Source organism: Pituophis catenifer, unplaced genomic scaffold (genome assembly GCF_029215685.1).
Source record: "Pituophis catenifer annectens isolate HBS135680 unplaced genomic scaffold, rPitCat1.0.hap2 SCAF_10, whole genome shotgun sequence".
Lineage (NCBI taxonomy): Eukaryota > Metazoa > Chordata > Lepidosauria > Squamata > Colubridae > Pituophis > Pituophis catenifer.
In genome coordinates this window covers 26,538,465-26,565,169 of record NW_027256890.1, presented here as the reverse complement: position 1 = coordinate 26,565,169, position 26,705 = coordinate 26,538,465, and the positions used below count along the sequence as shown (strand labels likewise).

At 45.9% G+C, this 26,705-nt stretch overlaps 2 protein-coding genes across 2 annotated transcripts; one reads left to right on the top strand and one right to left on the bottom strand.

Annotated features, from left to right (window-relative positions):
• Window positions 1-2,282: 2,282 nt before the first annotated feature.
• On the bottom strand, window positions 2,283-6,255 carry LOC139321888 (uncharacterized). The gene is made up of 2 exons (XM_070950811.1): window positions 6,182-6,255; window positions 2,283-4,397 (listed from the first exon to the last, which is right to left on the bottom strand). The coding sequence occupies exon 2, from the start codon at window positions 4,364-4,366 to the stop codon at window positions 2,639-2,641; it is 1,728 nt and encodes a 575-aa protein (XP_070806912.1). The 5' UTR covers window positions 4,367-4,397; window positions 6,182-6,255; the 3' UTR covers window positions 2,283-2,638.
• Window positions 6,256-6,915: 660 nt separating this feature from the next.
• Window positions 6,916-26,687, top strand: LOC139321651 (FERM domain-containing protein 8-like). The gene is given in 12 exon segments (XM_070950441.1): window positions 6,916-6,981; window positions 6,983-7,066; window positions 8,915-8,996; window positions 9,499-9,666; window positions 12,445-12,546; window positions 14,971-15,029; window positions 17,413-17,579; window positions 19,497-19,718; window positions 20,444-20,567; window positions 21,716-21,859; window positions 22,893-23,079; window positions 25,765-26,687. Coding segments are annotated over 12 exon segments (1,524 nt in total). The 3' UTR covers window positions 25,884-26,687.
• Window positions 26,688-26,705: the final 18 nt, after the last annotated feature.

Below are 26,705 nucleotides of genomic sequence, written 5' to 3'. Positions count from 1 at the left end.
CTTTCCTCCTCGCCCAGAAAGGCGCATGGCGGCGGCCTCAGGAATTCTGGGAGTTGAAGTCCACACAAGTCAATTAAAGGCCAAGGCTCTGTAGAGCAGTGTTTCTCAACCTTGGAAGCTTGAAGATGGGTGGAACTTCAACTCCCAGAATCCCCCAGCCAGCGCTGCTGGCTGGGGGGTTCTGGGAGTTGAAGTCCACCCATCTTCAAGCTTCCAACGTTGAGAAACACTGCCATAAACGGTCTGTGTTGGCAGCCAGGGAGCGACTCTGTTCCCCTCTCCCGGGACTGGGCCTGTTTTCCACGAAAAATGCCGCAAAAGTGGCCGTTAGGCAACATTTTCTAGGTGCTGCCAATAGTTAGTATAAGGTAGTCTTCGATTTGCAGCAGTTCATTTAGTGACCGTCCAAACAAAGCCAACAACCGCTAACTTGACTAGGGTGGCTCAGTGGCTAAGACGTTGAGCTTGTCGATCAAGAAAGGTCGGCAGGTTCGGTGGTTCGAATCCCTCGTACAGGCCTGCGTGAGCAGGAGGGGGTTGGATTAGATGACCTCCGAGGTCCCTTCCGACTCTGTTACTGTTAAAGCACTAGGGGGGGGGAAAGGGACTTAGGACCATTTTTCACACTGAACAACCATTGCAGCATTCCCCAGGATCAGATGCTTGGCCACTGACTCGTATTTATGACGGTCACAGTGTCCCAGGGATCACGTGATCCCCTTTTTTGCGACCTTTTGAACAAACGAAGTCCATGGCGGAAGCCAGATTCACTTAACAATTTATCAGCTGCAGTGATTCGCTTAACAACTGTGGCAAGGAAATGACGTAAAATGGGGGCAAACTCACTTTTAACAAATGTTTCGGGTAGCAACACAAATTTGGGGCTCACTCGTGGCCGTAACTCGAGGACTACGTGTCTTATTACTGTTTCTTTTCACGTTGAAGACTGTATTCCCTCTGAGTTGCTACTAAGTGGACTTTTGCACCAAAAATGCACAATTTTGGCTCTTTTTTAAGAAGCAGTAGTCAATTATTACAAAAGCAGATTTCTTCCTCTTTGAATCGAAAGTGGAAGACAGATCTACTCATATATATATATGTGTGTGTACAGTTAATATCTCGGGTTTCTTCCCGTGTAATTGTAAACATCCTTAAAAGGGTAGTAGCGACGTTTCGACGAAATCACATTCGTCATCTTCTGGCTGAAATATATATATATGTCTTCTTAAGTTTTCGCGGGTGTATATATGCAAAAAATTAAAATCTCCGGTGTTTTCCCGCGTCATGTTAAATAAGTTGGTTAAAATGTTTAAAATTCTGATTAAAATCCTAGCTTAAAATCTTCTAAAAATCCTTACAGAGCACTCTGCAAGGTCCTTTAAAATCTCAGCTAAAATCCTACCAGTACCTTAAAAAGTTTTTCTTATAGCAACGTTTCGATGTTTAGAAGATTTTAAACTAGGATTTTAACCAGAATTTTAAACATTTTAACCAACTTATTTAACATGACGCGGGAAAACACCCAAGATTTTAACTTTTTGCATATATATGTGTGTGTGTGTGTGTGTGTGGCTAAGTCTTATTTATTTATTTACAGGTAGATGAATAAATATTGCTATTCTTCAAATGAACCTTTGTAAAAAAAAAAAAACTTGCATGGACGAAAATCTGGGGGAAAAAATCATTTTCTTCTGTGATTTTCATTAAAGTGTCCCCACTTCTGCTAAAATTTGCCATAGCAATTTGAGACACTGAGCTTGTCGATCAGAAAGGTTGGCAGTTTGGCGGTTCGAATCCCTAGTATAGGTCTCCTGCGTGAGAAGGGGGCTGGACTAGATGACCTCCAAGATCCCTTCCAACTTTGTTACTGTCATCTCAAATTAGTGGGAACAAAATCGATATATTTCTTCAGTTTCAATGAATAATTAGAGCTGCAAGGAAAAATTACACATATAACATTTTCTCATGAAAACGTTCAGCGCGCAATCTTGTTTCATCGTATTTTCAATTATTCTTTACAGGCTCTGTAAAGGCTCTAGAGGTTTATCTGGCTGGCACTGTTGTGACCAATTAATGAATTTTCTTCTCTATTGGTGTTACATATAAACTATTCCATTTTTTATCTTTAAGAAGACATATTTGCAAAATAATTTGCATGTTTGGTCTGTAATATTTGTATAATTTATATATACACTTTGGTAACAAACCTATCTTCCAACCATCTCAGCCTACAAAGCATCTTCAATTTTTACAATTTTGTGCTTTAAATTATGTGCAATACATTCATTCAAACCTTTTTATTCTGCCTGTATAGCAAAAAATACAAAGGGACTCCATAGCGGCTAACAGAAACTTGGTGTGGAGCCCAAAACACCACAGCAGGAACAGGTTAAACAAAAATATACATCAATGGATTTTTTTTAAATATGTCACATGATAAAGCATTATCCAAATTCCCAAATACTGTAAACTAAAAATAAAAAAACCCACCCCAATCTTTTTCTGTTTTTTTCTCATTAGATACATGTGTATTTCTCGTTAGATCAAATCAAAAAAGGGAACAGTTATCTTTCCAATGGGCCTCTAAGATTTTCTTAGAGATAGTAGAAATTTGCACCATAGTCTACAGGAGTTCCCTCTAATAGAAGCGCTCAGTATTTAGACTGCGGGAAGGAATTGCAAAAAAAAACTGCACAATTTTTAACAGTTCTGAACAGCATTCAACGGCTTTGACATTCAGAAAATATTTGGTCCATTTTTCGTGTGAAAGCAGATGCTGGAACTCTTCTTCATCGCTGGAAGCTTCCACAAATTGTTTCAGATTGTTGAACTGAATGAAGCACTTCATACTGTCAATTTCCAGACCCTTTACACGTAAGTATGTTATACATGTTTCCACGTCGCTCCAGCTCGGTGTGTCACTCAGGGCCATCCAGGCGAAGCAGGAAAACTCTTGCAGGGACGCCATCCACATCTCCAGGTAGTCGATGCAGTTACTGTAGAGGCGGCGCACGGCATCGGAGAAGGCGTCGCATCCCGCCTCCAGCCCCTCCTTGCGCTTGTCTGCAAGCATCCCCTTCACCGTCAGCGACATGAAGTTCTGGGCTCTACGGTCAAGCAGGATGGTGTGCACGGAGTCCAGCGTCTTCATCACCTCCACCAGGGAGTTATTTTCCCGCTCCATCTCTTCGATGTGCAAATGGAAGGCGTTCATCAGCGAGTGCATGTGCCAGAGGTAGAGCTCGCCAAACTCGTGCTCGAAGAAGCTCTTGAGCACGGCGGGCGGGTTGCTCTGGCCCAAGAAGAAGGACTTCAGGGCCGAGTGCATCTGGAGCAGCTTCGTGATGCCGGGGAACAAGGACAGCCAGCGGGTCCTGCTGTGGGAGAGCAGCCGCTTGTATTCCACCTCCACAAACTCGCAGTATTCGTGCAGGGGCTCCGTCCGCACCGCGTAGATGTGGAAGTACTGGTAGATCTTTAGGATGATGTTCTCAACGTCCACCTCCAGGGCGTCTGCTCCGTGGTGGATGCAGTTGTGCAGAATGTGGGCAGGGCAGTACACCCCAATCAACGTCTCTCTCTGGAGGGATTTCTTCAGCTTGGCCAACACAGTCCTCGCCTCCTCGTCTTGCCGAAGTTCACCAAACATGGTGTTGCAGTTGTCCCCCGCGAAGGCCACGCACTTCTGAAGCAATCTGTGTTTCTTAAGAGCTTTGACAAGAGAGTCCGAAACGTCCATCTCGGTGGGACTTTCCTGAAGTTCCAGGAGTTTGGTCTTCAAGCCGCCGTTCCTGTAGTCATAGTATTGGATGAGGACAGGGACCATTTTCAGGGCCCTGTGTCTGCTGTCATCTATAGCCACCCCACAGAAAGGGATGCCGTGTTCCTCCAGGACAACCATATCTATGTGTGGAGCAAGCACATAATGTTCAATACTTTCTCTTTTGGTTTGGACGTTGGAAAATTTTTGAGCTAGGTCTGCCTCCGAAAATAACTTTCTCAACAAGTCAGAATTATCATCCACGGGTTTGTCCGTGTTGTGATTCACGACGGTGCGGAATGCTAAACCGCTGTCGCTCACAGCAACAGCGTCCTCCGTTTCGCTGTCTGGATCCACAAAAAAGTCCGTTTTTGCACACCAATTGTCCCGCGTTATTGCTTTGTTGCGCTTGTATGCTTTGAGCGCTTTCTTGTGTTTGTCAGAGGACATGTGATACTCCAGATCCCCGGGACCTTTGTGCGCGACCGACACAAACGTGCCAGCTTTGCAGACCAAGCACTCCGCTTCATAGTCGTCTCTCCCTTTGCGAAAATCGGGATAATTGCGCCGGGTTTTCTCAGTAAACAGACATTTTCTTTTGGACATGATTTTTATCTTCAGGATGCACCTCGGAATCCTGCAGGAAACAAAGCGCAGAGCCAGGTTCGAGCTTGGAAGGAACGCAATATTAAATCATACGGCTGGAAGGGACCCCAGAGGTCTTCTAGTCCAACCGCCTACCTGGTTGTCCAGTCTAGAGAGAGTATTTTAACTTACTGCACCTGTGTCTGGTTTGCCAATTGCACAGTGGCAGATAGGACAGCTCTCCAGAGGGTCAATATCATTGCCCAGAGGATCATGGGTTGCCCCCTCCCCTCTTTGGAAGAGCTTTATAGCTCCCGCTGCCTTAAGAAAGTTCAAAACATCCTTAAAGATCCATCTCATCCTGGGAATCCTTTTTTTTTTTTTTTTTTGAACTATTACCATCTGGCAGATGGTACAGGGCAATAAAAACAAGGATAGACAAATAGGCTGAAAAACAGCTTCTATGATCCCAGGGCAATAACCATATTGAATTCTATGGTATAGTGCAATATTAATGTAGTTATCAGGGGTTTTCAATTCAATTGTATAGAATGTTTTATTTTTATAGTTTTCTTATGTATGATGTACACTGAAGATGGCCTTTAATTCTGTTGTACGAGGTGCAATGACAATCAATTAAACTAAACTAAACTGCGAATTCGATCCTAGGTAGAGGCAGATATTTCTCTCTCCGGGCACACTGAGAATCGATCTGCTGAACAAAACTCTGCATGGGCAACAGGAAGGGCATCCGGCTATTAAAACACATTCCTAGCTCCATTCAGTCGCCCAGACTCTACCCTGCAAGGCAGGGGTGGGTTTTACTTACCTTTACTACCGGTTTGTAACGGGGCTCGCACTTTGCTCACGTGCACTCTTCTGCGCATGCACAGAAGCATTTTGATGACATCGGGGTTGGTGGGCGGAGCCTCCCGCCGGTTTTACTACCGGTTCTATAGAACCGGTGCGAACCGGGGGCAACCCACCACTGCTACAAGGGGATTATGGGGTTGTTAAACAAAGACTGTAAGAATTAAGCACATGCATTCTCAAAAGTTTGCTCCTTTTTAACCTTGGTTGCAAACCACTCATTAATAAATAAACACACTAACGTAATATTACATCATATATTATTTTATATAATGTAATGTTACGTGTTTTTAACGTGGTTTTTTTTTTAATTTGATTTATATGCTGCCCTTCTCCGGAGACTCAGGGCGGCTTACAATGTGCTAAGCCTTCATACTTTTGTATATATTTATACAAAGTCAGCTTATTGCCCCCACAAACTGGGTCCTCAATTTACCTACCTTAGAAAGGATGGAAGGCTGAGTCAACCTTGAGCCTTGGAGAGATTCGAACCTGCAGTAATTGCAGGCAGCTGGTCTTAATAACAGGGTGCTTTAGACCACTGTACTACCAAGGCTTTTTGTTGCATTTTTCTTTATTTTGTTTTTAAAAGTCAAAAGTTTTAATAAAAATTACTTTAAAAAAAATAAACACACTTAACTAAAACTGTCCTATTCTGAAAGCCCAGCCATTTCCACTCCCCCCCCCTCTCTCTTCTGGCTCTGCACAATCGATCTTTTGCTTAGTTTATGGTTCAGATTGTTTTGTGAATCCAAAAGTGTTTTTTTTTTTTTTTTAAACAGCTTTTATCTTTGTTCCTTGGAAATCTGTTTGCACCAACCCGGTTGCGGGGAGGTCATCAACTGACAGCGGAGCCCACTTGCTGGATTTGCAGAAAAAGGGGCAATTCAGCCACTGGGGTTTAACGTGTTGTGGGAATGCAAGCCAGGTCGGGCAGCCTTGGCTCATGCAACAAGATCAACGTACCTTCAGGACACCGATCCTGGGTAGAAAGAAGCAAAAAGGCCGAGCGGACCCTCACTCGCAACGCCCCATCTGCGAGAGCATCCTTTTTTTTTTTTTTTTTTTTTTTTCTTCCCCTTTTGGGTCTCCAACCTGGGCGACTTTACGACTTGCGGACTCCAACTCCCAGAATTCCTCCGCCTTGCTGGAAACCGGGCCATTAATGGGCACCTTCCGGCTGAGGAATTCTGGGAGTTGGAGTCCGCAAGCCGTTTAAAAGTCTTCCAAAATTTCCCCGCCCCGGAAGATGCCTGGGATGCAAAAGGAGGGAGGGCCCAGAGGGGCGCATGCGCGCTGACTCGCAACGGATCCCAGTTTTTGCGCTGAGTGGACCCGCCCCCCCTCCCAGTCCTCCGATGACGTCAATATAGCGCCGTGGGGTGGGGGGGGGGAAGCAAACCAAAGGGGCCCGCCCGCATTGATTCTCAGGGCGCCGGAGAGGGGAGGTGGGGAGTTCTTCAATATAACAAATAAAAAAAAAATCATAACTTGAATAATGTTAGGGTTGGAAATTCCTCTAGCAAAGATCTCCAACCTTGGCTACTTTTAAGACTTGTGGACTTCAACTCCCAGAATTCCTCAGCCAGCATGGCTGGCTGAGGAATTCTGGGAGTTGAAGTCCACAAGTCTTAAAAGTGCCCTGTGCAAATAACACTTCCTGTTTCTTTTCCAGCCCTCCTCCCTAAGTCCCTCCCAAAATGTCGTCACTGGGTAGAGGAGGCGGGGGGGGGAGGAGGAGAGCAAGGAGCGCAGCCAATGATTTAACCGGGAAAGGGTGACGTCATGTGGGATGGGTGGGGCCCAACTAGTGCAACTTCAGAAAAAGCTTTACAAGGAAAGGCGGAGGAGGTAGGAAAAGTTTGGGATTTTGTTCGGGGGGGGGGGGGGGATTTTGTTCTTGGTGGTTTTTCTTGCAGACGTTTTATGACCCAACTAGGGAACATCATCAGTGCTTGAAGTGAAAGGTGTTGGCAGAGAGGAGGAGGAGGAGGAGGGATCATCAGGGATAGAATGGAGTGGGGTTTGTGGAGAGGAAATGGAGGAGGAGGAAGAAAAGGAGGAGAGGAAGAGGAGGAGGGGTCCTTGGGGACCTCTGAGCTTGGTGGTTTTCTTGCAGACGTTTCATGACCCAGTTAGGTAACATCATCAGTCCTGGAAGGGTTTTTCTTCCCATCCGGTTTCACTCTCCTGTTTCCTTAGGATGAGACCTTTATTGCTATTCAGCCTTTTTTATTTGACCCCAATATATGTGGGAAATATATTTTCCTTAATCCCAGTTAGCTTGCCTTGCCTTCCAGCCCCCCCTTAGGTTGGCTAAATCATGGCTATTCTCTTGCTATTAATATAGGTAGTCTTCAATTCACAACCACAACTGAGCCCAACATTGCTGTGGCTAAAGCGAGACCGTTGTTAAGTGAGTTTGGCCCCATTTTACGACCTTCCTGGCCACGGTCGTTAACGGAATCACTGCGGTTGATAAGTTAAGGAACCCGGTTGTTAAGCGAACCTGGCTTCCCCGTGGACTTCGCTTGTCGGAAGGTCGCAAAAGGGGATGAGGTGACCCCGGGACACTACGACTGTCATAAATATGAGTCGGTTGCCAAATATCTGAATGTAAATCACGTGACCACGGGGATGCCGCAACGGTCCTAAGTGTGAAAAATGGTCCTAGGTCACTTTTTTCAATCCCGTGATAACTTCAGTCACTAAATGAACTGTTGCAAGTCAAGGACTGGTGGGGATTGCGGGGGGAATCAGAGGTGGGTTTCAGCAGGTTCTGACCAGTTCTGGAGAACCGGTAGCGGAAATTTTGAGTAGTTCGGAGAACCGGTAGTAAAAATTCTGACTGGCCCCACCCCCATCTATTCTCTGCCTCCCGAGTCCCAGCTGATCGGGAGGGAATGGGGATTTTACAGTATCCTTCCCCTGGAGTGGGGTGGGAATGGGGATTTTACAGTATCCTTCCCCTGCCATGCCCACCAAGCCACGCCCACCAAGCCACACCCACAGAATGGTAATAAAAAAAATTGAAACCTACCACTGGAGGGGAATGCAGCCTGTCATAGCATGTTGCATAGGTTTTAATGCCACAATGTCCTGTCATGTTCTGTTAATACTCATTTTAACATCTGAGCATCTTACAAAGCCTTTGGCTAGGCTGAGAAATTAATATTGGACCACAAGGAAGGCTGAAAAGGGCAAAGGATGGAGGCCTTTGAACTCTGGTGCTGGAGAAGATCCTGCGAGAGTCCCTTGGGCTGCAAGGCCATCCATTCGGTCGGTCCTAGAGGAGATCAACCCTGACTGCTCTCTAGAAGGCCAGATCCTGAAGAGGAAACTCAAATGCTTTGGCCACCTAAGGAGAAGGAAGGAAGGACTCCCTGGAGAAGAGCCTAACGCTAGGAACGATGGAGGGCAAAAGGAGAAGAAGGGGACGGCAGAGAACGAGGTGGCCGGATGGAGTCACTGAAGCAGAGCTTAAATGGACTCCGGAAGATGGTAGAGGACAGGAAGGCCTGGAGGAACGTGGTCCATGGGGTCGCGATGGGTCGGACACGACTTCGCAACTAACAGCCGCCCTGAGTCTTCGGAGAGGGGCGGCATACAAATTGAATTAATAAACAACAAAAGAAATGAATATGTGCATATGTTTAATTTGTTGTCAAGCAAACTATTTGTTTTTCTTTTGGGTTACAGATGGAGGGGGACAAACTTATGGTCCCCCCCAGTGGGGATCAAGGCTCTCAGCGAAGTAGCGTCTCGTCCACCGGTCCTCGTGGTGAGTGAATGGAAATGCCCTCCCCCCCACAAAGGATGTATGAGTGAAAATCAATATTTTCCTAAATGCATTTATTGTACGGCATATCATACACGGACTAGCAATATATGTTACCATTTCACTTAGATTAGTAAAACACAATAAAATATTCATGTTAAAAAGATCTATATTAAAAAAATCATTGTCTAGGCCAGGAGTCTCCAATCTTGGCAACTTTTAAGCTTGGAGGACTTCAACTCCCAGCTTTGCTGGCTGGGGAATTCTGGGAGTTGAAGTCTAACTGTTGAAGCACAGCATCACTGATATTAAATAAATCAGATACTCGATCGGTAGTGGTCCTCATTTTACAGCCAGTCACGATTGGTGGATTTGTTTTTGGCTGTTTTTTTTTTCTTGAAGGAATTGTGTGAACCTAGAAAATTAAGTCAGCCATCGGATTGTCGTGCTGTGTGAACACCACAGCTGTTACTCCTTTTTAACTCTTCCTTTCTTTCCACTTTAGCCCAGGACGTCCTGGTTTATCTTGTGGATGACACTGTGGTGCGTCTAACGATGGACAACCTGCCCTCCGTCACGGCTCACGAGGTGCATCGGATGGTGTTGGATGTGCTGAAGCTGCCCGAATATGCCCTCGAGATCTTTTCCCTGTGGCTCATCTCTCCCTTCCTTGGTAAGAAGTTGTTAGGATATGGTTTGAGCCTAACAAGTTGTCCAGGCAATATATGTGTTCTGTGACTTTAATATGAATACGTATTGTGTGACTTTAAAGCTTTACTGCTGATTCATTGTAATGCTGAGTCATGCTGTAATTAGATAATCACTAGCTGTAAATGTATTTAAGAAAGGTACTGTAAAGTATTCAGTTGATGATAAGCTACCATTGTGTGAGGAGTTGCAATCATTGTGCTATCATCGTTGGATGGATCTGCTACCATCGTGGTTTGTGAACCAGAGTGAGTTTGTTATTCTAACCAACTACTGTTTGTGTGGTAAGAAGAGTTTTTGTATCACTGGACTGATTTAACTGGCAAAGACTTGGATTGATTTAAAAGACTATGAGGTTGTTTTTTCCACTATAAAGTAAACTTTTGATAAACCAGTTTGCACATCTCTTATTCATTGCTCTCAGCAACGTTTATCTGTGCTCTGCACTCTGCTGGTTGGTAACGCAACAACAATATCCTTAACAGAACTGTTGTGGTCCGCTGGCAGCCTGCGGAGCTGGCAGCGGAGTCAGACAGTGAGGAGGCTGGGGAGGAACATGGGCCAGTCCTGGAGTCTGGGAAAGGCTCAGACGAGGGCTCTGTGTCGGTGTTCTGCAGATCCCAAAGAACGCAGCACACACAAAGTCCGTACAAACCTTAGTTTACTAATTAAGGACTACTAATGAGCTTTCTTAGTAGTTGTTCAAACACAAGTACAGTTTAAATCAGTCTTTTCTGAACAAGGGCTGTTAATTTAACTTCATTAACAGCCGACAAGAATCCAAAGAATAATAATTCAATTCTGAGGCATAGTATTTCAGATAACCGTAATCTTACTGTGGTTGGCAGAATGCCCAGAAGCAATTTGCAGGAAAACTGACAAGAGAGAAACAAGAGCCGAATCAAATGTTTCTGGAATCAAGACGCGAAGGAATATGAACGAAGTTGTTTCCTGCAAATTGCATCAATTGTTGTCCTTCCTTAAATAGGCTAAGGGAGTGGCCAATTAGCCCCAAGCCTTTCTCTTGATGAGACCTCCTCCTGAGGAGCCACTCAGGAGGAGTGGCTCCTCCTGAGTGCCTTTTAACAAATCTGCGCACTTGTGCATCGAGAAGAGGCTCCTCCTCTTCTTTCTCTTCACTTATGGGAGCTTCTGAAGGCCCTGGCTGAATCCCTGCCTCCGGCACCACATCTTCTCCAGCCTCCTCATTGTCTGACTTGAGCTCCAGCTGCACAGGCTGCTGGCGCAGCACCACACCAGCCTCCTCTTCGCTGTCAGAATCAGCTACTAACTGCACAGGCTGCTGACGGGCCACAACAGTTGGAGGCAGAGATGGGGCCAGGGACATCTGGGAGTTAAGTGCTGACTCTGGAGCCTCCAGAGTCTAACATCAGAGAGGAACAGGGGGAGCCTGTTCCCAGTGCGCGCATGCGCAGAGCTGCCAGAAGGCAAGAACAGTTAAGACAAAAGGGGCGACTCGGGAGTAAGGCTTGGAGATGATCGACCCCTCCCATAAGACATGAAGGTGGAGCAAAGGCACGTGAGCCTTTTCAGGAAGCATCTTTGTTTGTGTCGGTAGGTTTAAATTCTGAAGCTCCGTTTTGACTCTGTGCTCCGTGTGGCCTTGCAAAGTTCACTGCCAATTAGGCCTTTGGCAGCATGTCAAGGGAGATAAAGATGGGTGCTTATCAGCCTTATCCTGAAGGACTGTGGCAGACTTCTTTACAAACTATTTGTGACTCAACACGGGCTGTGAATGAACAGAATTCACAGCCGTTGAAATAGTTTTTGGGACTAATTGTGTGCTTTTTACTATCTCAGGAAGCCTAGGTCAGAACAAAGACTCCAAAGGTGTCTTCACTCTTCCCCCATCCTGCCCAGAGAGGCCTTTGTGGTTCTTCGGCAGCCTTATTGGTTGAGATGGCAGGGATGTGAAGGGCAAGCAGTTGCCAGGCAAGAGCCGAATGGTTTGCCCTGGCTGTAGACTTCTTTGCTCTGTGCTCGCAATAACCCCCTTCGCTGGGCCAGGTGCAAACCTTGAGGTTGTAAATGCAAGCATGCTAAACTTGGATTGTGGTCACCTTGGCTTGATATTTTGCTGGCTCAGCATGTTTGCTGTTATCCCCTTTGTGTGTCAATCTGTCGATCGATCAGAATAGAGCTGGAAGGGACCTTGGAGGTCTTCTAGTCCAACCCCCTACTCAAGCAGGAGACCCTATGCCACTGCAGACAAATTGCTGTCCAGTCTATTCTTTAAAAACCTCCAGTGATGGAGCAGCCACAGCTTCTGGTGGCAAGCTGTTCCACTGGTTAATTGTCCTCACTGTTAGGAAATTTCTCCTTAGTTTCAGGTTGCTTCTCTCTTTGATCAGTTTCCGTCCATTGTTCCTTGTCTGGCCTTCAGGTGCTTTGGAAAATAGCTTGACCCCCTCCTCTTTGTGGAAGTCTCAATATTTTTTTTTCTTTTTGTAATGTGACCAAAAACTGGATGCAGTATTCCAGGTGTGGCCTTACTAAGGCTTTGTAAAGTGGTACTAATGCTTCACGTTGCATCTGTTAATGCAACCGAGGGCTGTATTTGCTTTTTTTGGGGGGCTGCTGCCATCCACAGCTGGCTGACGTTTAAGGCCATTGTCCGCTAGGACTAAATTTGCTTTTTTGCAAAACCAATTTGGGACCCAAAAGGAAGGGCGTTGCTATGAACCCCATCGGCTGAGTCCGCCCTTCTCTTTCTGTCTTGCAGAGGTTCAGCTGAAGCCCAAACACCAACCGTACAAGGTCTGCCGGCAGTGGCAAGAGCTGCTCTTCCGTTTCACCGGCTGCTCTGTGGATGAGATCATGGAAGGTGCTTGCAATCTCCCTGGGCAAATGGGATACGTACGAAAGTCCCTTCTCTAATCCTTAAAAAAACTAAAAATAAATAAGAGCTGTTCTTTCACTCCAGTTCTGCACCTACAAGCCCAGAGCAGGGGTGTCAAATGCCATTTCATTGAGGGCCGCATCAGGGTTGTGTTTGACCTCGGGGGGCGGGAGGTTGGGGGGGGGGCATGGCCAGCTCAATGTCACTCGTATTGGGAGGGGCTGTGGTGGCCCTCCCAATACGGAAGTGCTAAGGCAGGACATCCCTCAGACCTTCCCTCCCTCTCATTATAATCTCTCTCCTTCCTTCCTTCTTCCCTGCCTTCTTTCCCTATTTCTCCCTTTGCTTCCATTTTTCCTTCCTTCCTTTCCTTTCTTTCTTCCCTGCTTTCCTTCCCTATTTCTCCCTTTGCTTCCATTCTTCCTTCTTTCTTCCCTGCCTTCTTTCCCTATTTCTCCCTTTGCTTCCATTTTCCTTCCTTCCTTTCCTTTCCTTCTTCCCTGCTTTCCTTCCCTATTTCTCCCTTTGCTTCCATTCTTCCTTCCTTTCCTTCCTTCTTTCCTGCCTTCTTTCCCTATTTCTCTTTGCTTCCATTTTCCTTCCTTCCTTCCTTCCTTTCCTTTCCTTTCCTTCCCTGCTTTCCTTCCCTATTTCTCCCTTTGCTTCCATTCTTCCTTCCTTTCCTTCCTTATTTCTCTTTGCTTCCATTTTCCTTCCTTCCTTCCTTCCTTCCTTTCCTTCTTCCCTGCCTTCCTTCCCTATTTCTCCCTTTGCTTCCATTCTTCCTTCCTTCTTCCCTGCCTTCTTTCCCTATTTCTCCCTTTGCTTCCATTTTTCCTTCCTTCCTTCCCTCTTCCTTCTCCTTTCTTCTTCCTTCCCCTCTTTCCTCCTTTTTCCTTCCTTGCTCTCTTCCCATCTTTCCTTCTTTGTCTTTCCTCTTTCTCTTTCTCCTCTCCTGTTTCTTCTTGCATGCTCAAATGCAAAAGGGGGAGAAAGATTTCTCCTTTAATTTTTGTGTTCAGTTTGTTTTGCTAGCCCTCTGCCAGCAAAAACGGAGCCCTTGGAGGGGGCTGTGTATGGCCTTCCTGAGCTCCATTTTCACTGGCAAAGGCACCGCGAGCCGGTCCTTTGCTGTTTCCAGGGCGGCCCCCCACGGGCCAGATCTAAGCACCCCATGGGCAGGATCTGGCCCACAGGCCTTGAGTTTGAACACCCCTGGCCCAGAGTGTGATGCACCATGTTGGAGTAGCTAAAGTTGGGTAGTTTTCTTAGCCTCTTGTGTTAACCCAACGTTCGGGAGAAACTTTTGGCTATTTGTTTGAGCATCACATGAGTGCATTCTTCAACTTTTGTTAAACCAGGTTAAGGGTCGAGCATGTTATTCACATGGGAATCCAGGTGCAGAATTCGAGTGTTACAGGAGCATTTGGCCTTTACCTGCAGGTGTCCTTAAGGCAAAAATTATTCATTTATTCATTTATCCATCCATCCATTCATTTGTCCATCCCCCCCATTTCATCCACTCACCATCCATCCGTCTGTCCATTTATCTATCCATCCATCCATCCAAAAGGGGATCACATGATCCCAGGACACTGCAACAGTCCTAAATACGAGTCAATTGCCAAGCATCCAAATTTTGATCATGTGACCTGCTGCAATGGTCGTAAGTGTGAAAAATGTTCCTAAATCAATTTTTCAGTGCCATTGGAACTTCACACCGTCACTAAATGAATGGTTGTACAGTTGAGTCGAGGATTACCTGTATGGTGTGTGTGGTTTATACTGTTGGGAGGTTTATGGAACATATTTACAAATAGTTCTCGACTTACGACCACAGTCGAGCCCAAAATTTCTGTTGCCTTTGCTTGTCCGAAGATCCCGTGACCTTCGGACTGCAACTGTCATAAGTACCGGTCAGTTGCCAAGAGTCTGAATTTTGATCACATGACCATGGGGATGCTGCAATGGTCTTAAGTGTAAAAAATGGACATAACTCATTTTTTTCAGTGCCGTTTCAACTTCCAACGGTCACTAAGCAAACTGTTGTACAACCGAGGACTATCTGTATTCTTCTAAACTGAACTGCTAGGACAAGGTTTAGATTAGATTAACAGAGTTGGAAGGGACCTTGTAGGTCATCTAGTCCAACCCCCCCGCCCAAGCAGGAGACCCTACACCCTTTCTCACAGATGGCAGTCCAGTCTCTTCTGGAAAGCCTCCAGTGATGAAGCTCCCACAACTTCCGAGGTGATACATTTCCAAAGTAGGTAACAAGTAAAATAATCCAATGCTGGGACTAATGCATAGAAGGTCTCCATTTTGTGCGTTTCCTTAAATTCTTCCCTAGGGGAACAAGGATTTTAAATCACAGCCTATCCCGTTTTTTTTCCCCTGACTTTCTCGCAGACGAACCGTCACTTCAATTCCGCAGAAATATCTTTTTTTTGAGACGGAAGGAGCTGCAGGTGAGTTCAAAGAGAGTCCAGCTAATCCTTGCAAAATCCATTTATGGCTTTAGGGCAGGATGTGGCCCTCCAACCCTGATTACAGTAGTGGCCAAAATGATAGAAACCTTTTGGGAAAAGTGTATTTTTGAGGTTTGATGGCTAATAACACCACTTTTTTTTTTTTTTTGTTTCAAGATAATCCTATTCCACTTCTGGAATGGCCTGGGAATAGCCCAATAGCCTTAACCCAAATTAAAATCTATGGAGCCGACTAAAGAAACTTTTTAGTCAGAAGAAACCCAGCAATAAAACCCAGTTAATAGAAGCCATCCTTCAATCTTGGTTTCACATTAGAACAGCTGCAGAACCAAAAGACTTGGTTCCCCCCATGGGAAGACGTTGTAAGGCTGTCATTCATGCTAAAGGTTACCCAACTAAGGATTAATTGACGGGATAATTTTTGTATATCTCATTTTTTCTATGGGGATAATTTTTGTATCTCTCATTTTTTCTACATGTTTCCCTTTTCTTCTCTATACTGTAACTGCTATTCTAATAGCAAATCCTGCATAAAAGTTATTGCATTACATTCTTGATTAAATCATCTTTCCATTGATATATAATTTTATGATACTATTCCAAAAAAAAAGTGGTGTTATATCATGTTTCCCCGAAAATAAGACCCTGTCTTATATTTTTTTGAACCCTGAAATAAGCGCTTGGCCTTATTGCCATGGGCTAAAAAGCCCAATTGGTCTTATTATCAGGGGATATCTTATTTTGGGGGAAACAGGGTAGCTAGTTTTAGAAAATACACTTTTCCCAAAAGGTTTCCACAATTTTGGCCACTACTGTATATACCAACCCCCCATAGGTTGAGCCAGTTGCAAGTTAGAACCACAGCAGAAAATTTTCAACACTTCATTTCAGAAACCCAAATATTGTTTAATAATCCTTGCTGAATAGAGCTTTGTTTTCTTTTCTCTTAGAAGTCTTGAAAAAGACAAACAAACCCTAAGAGGTGTGAGGATTTTGGTTATTCCAAAAATTGGGGATTTTTCTACCCAAATCATTGTGATCTTCCCTTGTTTGTTTTGGGGGTGCAAAGGGGTAGGGATGACAGGGTAAAGAAAACTCTATAAGGTATAATTGAATTGACTTGCTGTCTTTTTGCCATTATGGAATCGTTAAAAACCTAAATGTCACGATTCTTTGTATGACGAGAATGCAGGAAAGGGATTAATGGATACGTTGATTAATGCTATGTAGATATATCGTTCACTTTTGATGGAACGCAATTCATCCTGCCTTTACGCCCGTGTAATTTCCTTGGGAATAGTATGGAAATGGATTGACATTCTGTAATTTAGAATAAAATAGAATAACAGAGTTAGAAGGGACCTTGGAGGACTTCTAGTCCAACCCCCTGCTCTAGCAGGAAACCCTACACCATTTCAGACAAATGGTACAAATTTTGTTTTGGGATATCTTTCTTTTTTCTTTTTAACTTCTCTGTCCTGCCCTGGAGTTTCCTAGTCCCCCTCCCAAGTACAGTTGGCCTCGACTTACGACCGCAGTCGAGGCCAAAGTTTCTGTGGCTAAGCGAGACATTTGTTAGGGTAAATCTTGCCCCATTTTACGACCTTCCTTGACTCCATTGTTAAGTGAATCACTGCAGCTGATAAATTAGTAAAACCCGGTTGTTAAGTGAATCTGGCTTCCCCCGTTGACTTCGCTTGCCAGAAGGTCGCAAAAGGGGATCACGCGACCCTGGGACACAGCAATGGTCATAAATGTGAGTCAGTGGTCAAGCAAGCATCCGAATTTTGATCACATGATCATGGGGAGGGTGCAAAGGTTGTAACTGGGCGTAACGGTCCTACGTCAACTTTTTTTCAGTGCCGTTGTAACTTTGGACGGTCGCTAAACGAACTGTTGTAAGTCCAGGACTGCCTGGTGTTCATCTGGCTTGATGATGTTACCCATAAAATGCGCCCCAAAATAATACCGTGTTTCCCCGAAAATAAGACCCTGTCTTATATTTTTTTTGAACCCCAAAATAAGCGCTTGGCCTTATTTTCGGGAAGGTCTTATTATTTTGGGGCACGTGAAGCAAGATGGGGCTCCTCTTGCCTTCTTACCTGATTTCCAGCTCTGCATTTAAATATTTTCAGGGAGGGCTTATTTTTTTGGGGAGGCTTATTTTAGCGCATGCTCTCAAAAGCCTGATTGGGCTTATTATCAGGGGAGGTCTTATTTTTGGGGAAACAGGGTAAGACCTCCCCGAAAATAAGGCCAAGCGCTTATTTCGGGGTTCAAAAAAAACATAAGACAGGGTCTTATTTTCGGGGAAACACGGTGGCTGATCTTTGAGATCCTGTATGGTTTTTTTTTCCTCCAGATTCAAGATGAAGACGTTCTGCGGCTCTTGTACGAAGAGGCCAAGTACAACGTTCTGGAGGGAAGGTATCCGTGTGACCCGGCTGATTGTGACGCATTGGGAGGCCTGGTTTGCCGAATCAACTTAGGCCCCTACAACCCGGAGGAGCACACGGCTTCCTTCCTGAAGTAGGTGGAACCCAAACAGCAACTGAATTCTGTGTTTCTCGAGGCTAATGGCCAAATACTGGAAAGGTTTCTTTGAAGCAGAGGGGAAGCAAGAGTGGTGAAAAATTAAGAGTTAGAAATAATGGTGAAAAACATGTACAGGTAGTCCTCGGCTTACCACAGTTCATTTAGTGACCATTCCAAGTTACAACGGCACTAGATAAAGTGACTTATGACAATTGTTCACGGTTATGACCGTTCCACCATCCCCATGGTCATGTGATCAAAATTCAGATGTTCAGCAACTGACTATTTATGACCGTTGTTCTGTCCCAAAGTCACGTGATTCCCATTTGCAACCTTCTGGCCAACAAACTCAATGGGGAAGTCAGATTCACTTAACAACCATGTTGCTAAGAGGCATGGTGGCACAGTGCTTAGAATGCAGTATTGTAGACTACTTTTGATGACTGCCAGCAATTTGGCAGTTCGAATCTCACCAGGCTCAAGGTGGACTCAGCCTTCCGTCCTTCCGAGGTCGGTAAAATGAGGATCCAGATTATTGGGGGCAAAATGCTGACTCTGTAAACTGCTTAGAGAGGGCTGCAAAGCACTGTGAAGTGAGATATAAGTCTAAGTGCTATCTTCCTTCCTTCCTTCCTTCCTTCCTTCCTTCCTTCCTTCCTTCCTTCCTTCCTTCCTTCCTTCCTTCCTTTCCTCCCTTCCCTTCCCTTCCCTTCCCTTCCTAATGATTAGAATGCAATATTGCAGGCTAATTCTGCCCACTGCCAGGAGTTCGATTCTGCCTGGCTCAAGGTTGACTCAGCCTTCTGTCCTTCCAAGGTCGGTAAAACGGGGACCCAGATTGTTGGTGGAGCAAGAGGCTGACTCTGTAAACTGCTTAGAGAGGGCTGCAAAGCACTGTGAAGTGGGATATAAGTCTAAGTGCTATCTTCCTTCCTCCCTCCCTCCCTCCCCTTCCCTTCCCTTCCCTTCCTAATGATTAAAATGCAATATTGCAGGCTAATTCTGCCCACTGCCAGGAGTTCAATCCTGCCTGGCTCAAGGTTGACTCAGCCTTCTGTCCTGCCAAGGTCGGTAAAACGGGGACCCAGATTGTTGGTGGAGCAAGAGGTTGACTCTGTAAACTGCTTAGAGAGGGCTGTAAAATACTGTGAAGTGGTATATGAGTCTAAGTGCTATTCTCCTTCCTTCCTTCCTTCCTTCCTTCTTCTCTAACTCCGCCCACAGTCAGGAGTTTGATTCTGCCTTATATCCTTCCAAGGTCGGTAAAATGAGGACTCAGATTGTTGGGGGCAAGAGGCTGACTCTTTACAGACTCCCTAAACCGCTTAGGGAGGGCTATAAAGCACTGTGAAGAAGTATATGAGTCTAAAAGCTGTTGTTATTTTCCTTCCTTCCTTCCTTCTGTCCGTCCTCCCTTCCCTTCCCTTCCCTTCCCTTCCCTTCCCTTCCCATCCCATTCCAATGGTTAGAATGCAATATTGCAGGCTAATTCTGCCCACTTCCAGGAGTTCGATCCTGACTGGGTCAAAGTTGACTCAGCCTTCCATCCTTCCGAAGTGGGAAAAATGAGGTCCCAGCTTGTTGGGGGCAAGAACTGACTCTGTAAACCACTTAGAAGAGGGTTCTAAAGCACCATGAAGGGGGATATAAGTCTAAGTGCTCTTGCTAACTTAACAACTGCAGTGATTCACTTAACAACTGAGGCAAGAAAGTTCATAAAATGGGGCAAAATTCATTTAACAAATGTCTGACTTAACAACAGACATTTTGGGCTCAGCTGTGGTCGTAAGTCGAGGATCACCTATATCTATTCTGTTCTGTTCTGAAAGCAGGGAGGGGAGCAAGGACTGAGAACTGCTGGCTGAGTGGGAACTTCTGTTTTTTTAAATTTTGTTCTTCCTTCCTTCCTAGAGAGAAGCTGGATTGCTTCCTGCCCTCCCACCTTTGCCACAGAGGCCACAAGCTCTTTGCCAGCCTTCGGAAACGGGGCGGCTCTCGCCTGCCCGTCAGCGAGCAGGGTCTCCTGTGTGCCTTCCGTGAGGTCCCGGAGGCAGGGGCTTGCGAAGAACACGCCACTCTGCTCAGGTTGTACCATGCCTACCTGCAGAAGTCCCACGAGCTTCCGTATTATGGGTAGGTTTGGGTGGCTGCGTGGAACTACGAGACCCAGGAAAACTCTGACGAGTGTTGGCAGCAGAGTCAGACAATGAGGAGGTTGGGGAGGAATGTGGGCCAGGCCTGAAGTCTGGGGAAGTCCTGGACGAGGGCTCTGCATCGGAGGCAGAGAGGGGGCCAAGGCCATCTGGTAGTTCTTTGCTGCCTCCCGAGTCTCCAGAGTCTGACATCAGCGAGGCAGAAGAACAGCGGGAGCCTGTTCCCAGTGTACGCATGCGCAGAGCTGCCAGGAGACAGGAACAATTAAGGAAACAGGGTCGACTTAGGAGTAAGGCTTGGAGATGATTGGCCCCTCCCATAAGGCATAAAAGAGGAGCAAACGGGACGTGAGCTTTTGCAGGAAGCAGTTAGTTCATCTGGCTGATTCAAGATTTGAAAATTCTTGTTTGTGACTCTGTGCCAAGTTTGGCCTTGCCTTGTGTGTGGAAATTAGCTCTCTGGCAGCGTTCCAAGGGAGATAAGGTGGGTGTTTGTAAACACTCCCCTGAAAGACTGTTTGTGAAGCCTGTCGGACTGGGAAGGACAATAATTCACAGCCGTCTGAATTAAAGAGGTTTGCCGGGACTAAGATTGTGTTGTATACTTTCTATGGAAGCCTAGGTCAGGAAGTGAGGCATCATTCAGTCACGAATCGTGAATGACACTTTTGTCTGCCTCCTCCCTCCCTCCCTCTCTCTCTGCAGCTGTGCCTTCTTCTTTGGGGAAATAGACAAGCCGGTCCAGGGGTTACTACATCGGGCCGGACGTAAAGCTGTGACGGTGGCCATTAGCCTGGAGGGCGTCTATATCATAGACAGCAAAGAGAAGGTAAAACCGGGAGGGCGGTTTGTGGGTTGGCCGAGCCGTTTGGGATTCTTCAGCCTTTTTATGGATCTGACTTACTGCTTAGATGAGGTGGCCTGTTATTAGATTAACAGAGTTGAAAGAGACCTTGTAGGTCATCTAGTCCAACCCCCTGCCCAAGCAGGAGACCCTACACCGTTTCTGACAGATGGCAGTCCAAGCTCTTCTGGGTTGATTGTTCTGACTTATTCAGTACAGGGGGATCCTCAACTTACAACTGTTCATTTAGTGACCAAAGTTAGAACAGAACTGAGAAAAGCGATTTAGGGCCGTTTTTTCACACTTATGACCATTGCGGCATCCTCATGGCCACGAGAGTAAAATTCAGACATACCTCCGATATATAGAGGTAGTCCTCAACTTACAACAGTTCGTTGAGTGACCGAAGTGACTTAGGGCCATTTTTCACACTTTTGACCCATTGCGGCATCTCCATGATCAAAATTCAGACGCTTGGGTCAACCGACTCATATTTATGACAGTGGCGGTGTCCCTGGGTGTGTGTGTATGTCCCGGGATCCCCTTTTGCAATTTTTGGACAAGCCAAATCAATGGGGGAAGCCAGATTCACTTAAAGAACCATGTTGCTAATTTAACAACTGCAGTAATTCGCTTAACAACTGTGGCAAGAGAGGTCGTAGAATGGAGCAAAGCTCACTGGACAAATCTCGTTTAAGAACCGAAATTCTGGGCTCCATTGTGGTCGTAGGTCGAGGACTACCTGTAAGGGTTTTCTTTCAAATTCAGAAAGGTAAAGGTAAAAGGTAAAGGTTCCCCTCGCACAAATGTGCTAGTCGTTCCCGACTCTAGGGGGCGGTGCTCATCTCTGTTTCAAAGCCGAAGAGCCAGCGCTGTCCGAAGACGTCTCCGTGGTCATGTGGCCGGCATGACTCAACGCCAAAGGCGCACGGAACGCTGTTCCCTTCCCACCAAAGGTGGTCCCTGTTTTTCTACTGGCATTTTTTACCTGCTTTCGAACTGCTAGGTTGGCAGAAGCTGGGACAAGGAACGGGAGCTCACCCCCGTTACACGGCACCAGGGATTCGAACCACTGAACTGGACAAAATTGCTGAAAGGCCCTTCCGGATAAAACTTTTCTACCTTCCTTGCAGTATGTTCTGCTGGGCCTGCGCTTCCAGGAGTTATCGTGGGATCACACGTTTCCAAGCGAGGAGGAACATATCCTGTGGTTGGAATTTGATGGGGAAACTGAAGGCCGGCAAGTGAACAAGTTGCTCAAGATTTACTCTAAGCAAGTATGTGTATGCTGGGAGAGATATTTAAACTTTAGTGGGTGTGGGTGTCACATAGTAATTTACATTACAATTAAACCTATTTTCTGGGCTCAGTTCAGGGGTGGGCTGCTGAGGGTTTGCTGGGGTTCAGGAAAACCTCTAGCTAAGATTCTGTGCGGTTTGGAGAACCCCCAAATCCCACTCCTGGCTGGCCACGCCTACCCCACCCCTCCCAGGATCCCCCACGGGGCCCATTTTGGATGCAGGTAAGTGCAGGGTACACGTGGAGGCTCAGGGAGGGTGAAAAATGGGCCTACCAGAACTTCGGGAAGGCCGGAACAGCCTCCAGAGGGCCTCCGGAACCTGGGGAGGCTGTTTTCACCCTCCCGGAGGCTCAAAAAAAGCCCCTGGAGCCTGGGGAGGGCAAAAAGCCCCCCCCCCCCCCCGGCCGTGGTGCAGGAGGCCGACTAGGCCACGCCCACTGTGGCCACATCCACCCAGCACCCAGGCAGAGAACCTCTTGCTAAAATTTTTGAAGCCAATCCCTGGCTCAGTTGTGGTTGTAATTCGAGGACTGCCTGTATCGTTTTTCCTTTCTGCCATTCCACACTTTTCTTCACTTTTCTCCAAACATAGTGTTAGAATATACAAGCAGTGCTCGACTTACAACAGTTTGTTTAGTGACCGCTCAAAGTTACAACAGCACTGAAAAATGTGACGTAGGACCGTTTTTCAGACTTAGGACCATTGCAGCATGGTCACACGATCGAAATTTAGGTGTTTGACAACTGACTCTTATTTATGACGGTCACAGCATCCCGGGATCACATGATCCCCTTTTGCGACCTTCTGACAAGCAAAGTCCATGGGGAAAGCCCGATTCGCTTAACAACCAGCTGCAGTTATTCGCTTAACAACTCCAGCAAGAAAAGTCATAAAATGGGGTAAAACCTCGCTTAACCAATGTCTCGCTTGGCAACATAAATGTTGGGCTCAATTGTGGTCGTAGGTTGAGGACTACCTGCATTAAATGGACCTGTTTCTCTCTTTACAGGCTGAACTGATGAGTAGCCTAATCGAATATTGTATTGAGCTGAACACACATGCCAGGGGGCTGGATTCAGAGCCCACCACGGCCGCAGTGCCCACGTCTGATCAGCAGCCACCCAAAATTCAGCGTCAGAGCAGCGTGCTCTGTAGCCGGATCCAGCGTTTAGCCACCATAGACTACGTTGAGGAAGGTAAGCTGGTGAAACTGTGAGTAATTCCGAGAGGGATCTTGGAGTCTTAGTGGGCAACCAGCTAAATAGGAGCCAGCAGTGTGCAGCGGCAGCCAAAAAAGCCAATGCAATCCTAAATTGCATTAATAGAGGGATACAATCAAGATCATGTGAGGTCCTAATACCACTCTATAAAGCCTTAGTAAGACCACACCTAGAGTCCTGCATCCAGTTTTGATCAACACACTATAAAAAAAGATGTTGAGACTCTAGAAAGAGTGCAGAGAAGAGCAACAAAGATGATGAGGGGACTGGAGGCTAAAACATATGAAGAACAGTTGCAGGAACTGGGCCTGGCTAGTCTAATGAAGAGAAGGACCAGGGGAGACATGATAGCATCTTCCGATATTTGGGGGGCTGCCCCAGAGAGGAGGAAGGGGGTCAAGCTATTTTCCAAAGCACCCGAAAGCCAGACAAGGAATAATGGATGGAAACTGATCAAGGAGAGATTCAACCTGGAAATAAGGAGGAATTTTCTGACAGCGAGAGCAATCAACCCATGGAACAGAAGTTGCCTTCAGAAGTTGTAGGAGCTTCATTACTGGAGCCTTTCAAGAAGAGGTTGGACTGCCATTGGTCAGAAATGGTGTAGGGTCTCCGGCTTGGATGGGGGGTTGGGCTAGATGACCTACAAGGTCCCTTCCAACCCTGTTAAATCTGAATCTGAATCTTTCCTGCTTGTTAGAAATTGTGCTTTCTAAGAAACACGATACTCAATTGCATCTGTTTTTCATTCATCCAGCAGCATTCTTCTTAGCAAAATGCATTTATTAGTTAGGTCAACTCACTAGAATTTTCTTACACGCCTTACACCCAGTTGTTAAATATGGGACACAAGGAACATAGAGAATTGCTTTTTCCTGCTTGTGAGAAATGGTGCTGGACTAAATAACTCTTTAAATTTGGGCCAGCTAGTCTCTTCTTTGGATGAAATTAACTGTAGGCAGCAGCTGCTGAGCTACCTATTTGTTCGTATCTAATCTGGTGACTGGATTAAAAGATTGATGTGCTGAAAAGCATCGTTCTAGTTTTAAGCATAGTCAACATTTTCTGCATTATCTATGAAACTTGAAGGTATTCATGGAAACAAAATGAAATGTTCAAGGGTTTGTTAAAAGTATGCAGGGCTATCCAATAAAAAAAAATAAAAATAAAAGTGAGGTATAGTGTTAGAGACGCGATGGCTTAGTGGCTAAGACACTGAGCTTGTCGATCGACAGTTCAGTGGTTCGAATCCCAGCACCACGTAACGGGGTAAGTTCCTGTTACTTGTCCCAGCTTCTGCCAACCTAGCAGTTTATAAGCAAGTAAAAAACAAATGCAAGTAGAAAAATAGGGACCACCTTTGGTGGGAAGGTAAGAGCGTTCCGTGAGCCTTTGGCGTTGAGTCATGCCGGCCACATGACCATGGAGGCGTCTTTGGACAGTGCTGGCTCTTCGGCTTTGAAACGGAGATGAGCACCGCCCCCCTAGAGTCGGGAACGACTAGCACAGATGTGCGAGGGGAACCTTTACCTTTACCTTATAGTGCTAGAAAGCATGGGTGGGGAACCTTGGCCCTTTTATGACTTGTCGACCTCAGCTCCCAGAATTCCTGAGCCAGCCATGCTGTGTATATATAGCCTTATGGAGGGCTATAAAACTGTAAAGATTCATAATATTTGTGTCCTAGAGAAGATGCTGATGGAGGAAATTGATTAGTGATTTGTCTGTAAGAATTTTTTAAAAAGGAAAGAAAATTTGTAACTAGGCTGTCAAAAATCCCACTGGGATAATTTTTTTTTATTTGGAGATTGTATGATTCTTGCCAATAGGATTTGTAAATTATAGTTCCCGGTTTTGCACACCAACCGATAACCTGTTCAACAAAGCCCTCATTAGGCTGTGATGTGTGAACTCAGACACTGATTGTTGTAGAGTTGGTATATATGCTGTGATGGCGCAGTGGTTAGAAAACTGTATTGCAGGCTAATTCTGCTGACTGCCAGCAATTTGGCACTTTGGTTCTCACGGGCTCAAGGTTGTCTCAGCTTTCCGTCCTCCAAGGTCAGTAAAATGAGGACCCAGATTGTTGGGGGCAAGAGGCTGACTCTGTAAACCACTTAAGAGAGGGCTGGAAAGCACTGTGAAGTAGTATATAAATCCAAGTGCTATTGCTACTCCCTCCCTTCCTCCCTTCCTGTGTTCCCACAGTCTGGAGTTCAATCCTGAGTAGTTGAAGGTTGACTCAGCCTTCTGTCCTTCCGAGGTCGGTAAAATGAGGACCCAGATTGTTGGGGGCAAGAGGCTGACTCTGAACTTATTAGAGAGAGCTGTAAAACATCGTGAAGTGGTATATAAGTCTAAATGCTACTGCTTATTGCTCTGCTATTTATGTCATGGTGGCGCAGTGGTTAGAATACAGTATTTGCAGACTAATTCTGCATATTGCCAGCAGTTCGATTCTGACCGAATCGAGGTTGACTCAGCCTTCCATCCTTCCGAGGTCAGTAAAATGAGAACTCAGGTAGGTAGGGGCAATGTGCTGACTCTGTAAACCGCTTAGAGAGGGCTGTAAAGCACCGCGAAGCGATATATAAGTCTAAGTGCTATTGCTATTGCTCTGACTTTACTTATATGTCTGCATGCTTTTCTTCCTTGCTCCAGGGAAAGAGATCAAGAGGGTGAAACCTCGACGTACGACATCCTTCTTCGGCCGCCAGCTGTCGAATGCCCCTACCTCTTACTCAGCCGTACGGGCGGCGGAGAACTTGGAACAGGGCTGATCCCAATTTTGTTCCTGGGATAGGAAGAGGGACCAGACCACTTTGGGGCAAGGTGACTCAAGGGCCAGCATTATCCTTGACTCTGCCTTCAGGGGTTACTTGCTGTCTACCTCTTATCTCCAATTCCCCGTTGTATATTTCCTTGCAGTGGCAGGTTTCATTCCTGGGCTCAGCCTTACAGGGGTTGGAGGTTGTCAGAATGTCCCAAGCGACCTTATATCCAGATGTTGAGTTTATTCCTGGCATGCCGCAGAGCTGCCGTTATCCCTACTTACATAATGCCACAATTACGTTTTTTTTCCCCAAGACTCATTTGGCCACGAGTTGTCATCCTCAATTGCTGATTTCTTCCTGCTTCTGTATGATTTTTCAGAGGGGGGGGGGAAAGAAATTATCTCACAATCCTCATCTTGTCTGAATCCCAGTGTTTGTAGCTCAAACCTTTGGAACGAGGCTCAGGTTGAGGGAAGGAAGGCGCCCAAGATGTTCTGGAAGGCAGAATGATAAAATTACACCCTTTTCTTTTTGCCATGTACTGTATATTTGAGGAGCCGGGAGGGTCTTTTCGTTCCTCTTGAAATTTCTGTGCCTTTTGGGGAGGTTCTTGCTCCTCTTTTGTCCAAGGCCAAGAGAAATGCATCTGGCTGATCGCTGGTTTCTATCCCCTCTGAATTTGTTTGGAAACAAAGTGCTTTTGTTTTTTCCTGTTTAAAACAAACTGACTTCCATTTTCAGTCTCTGTTTGTCCACCTGTTTGACTTTTACCTAGGGGGTTGTTGCAATAAAAACAAGAATTAAAAAAAACACGCCTGCACTGTTCAA

What these genes read in the sequence shown, in the direction of transcription:
- LOC139321888 (XM_070950811.1), bottom strand. Translation starts at nt 4,366, where the DNA reads ATGTCCAAAAGAAAATGTCTGTTTACTGAGAAAACCCGGCGCAATTAT.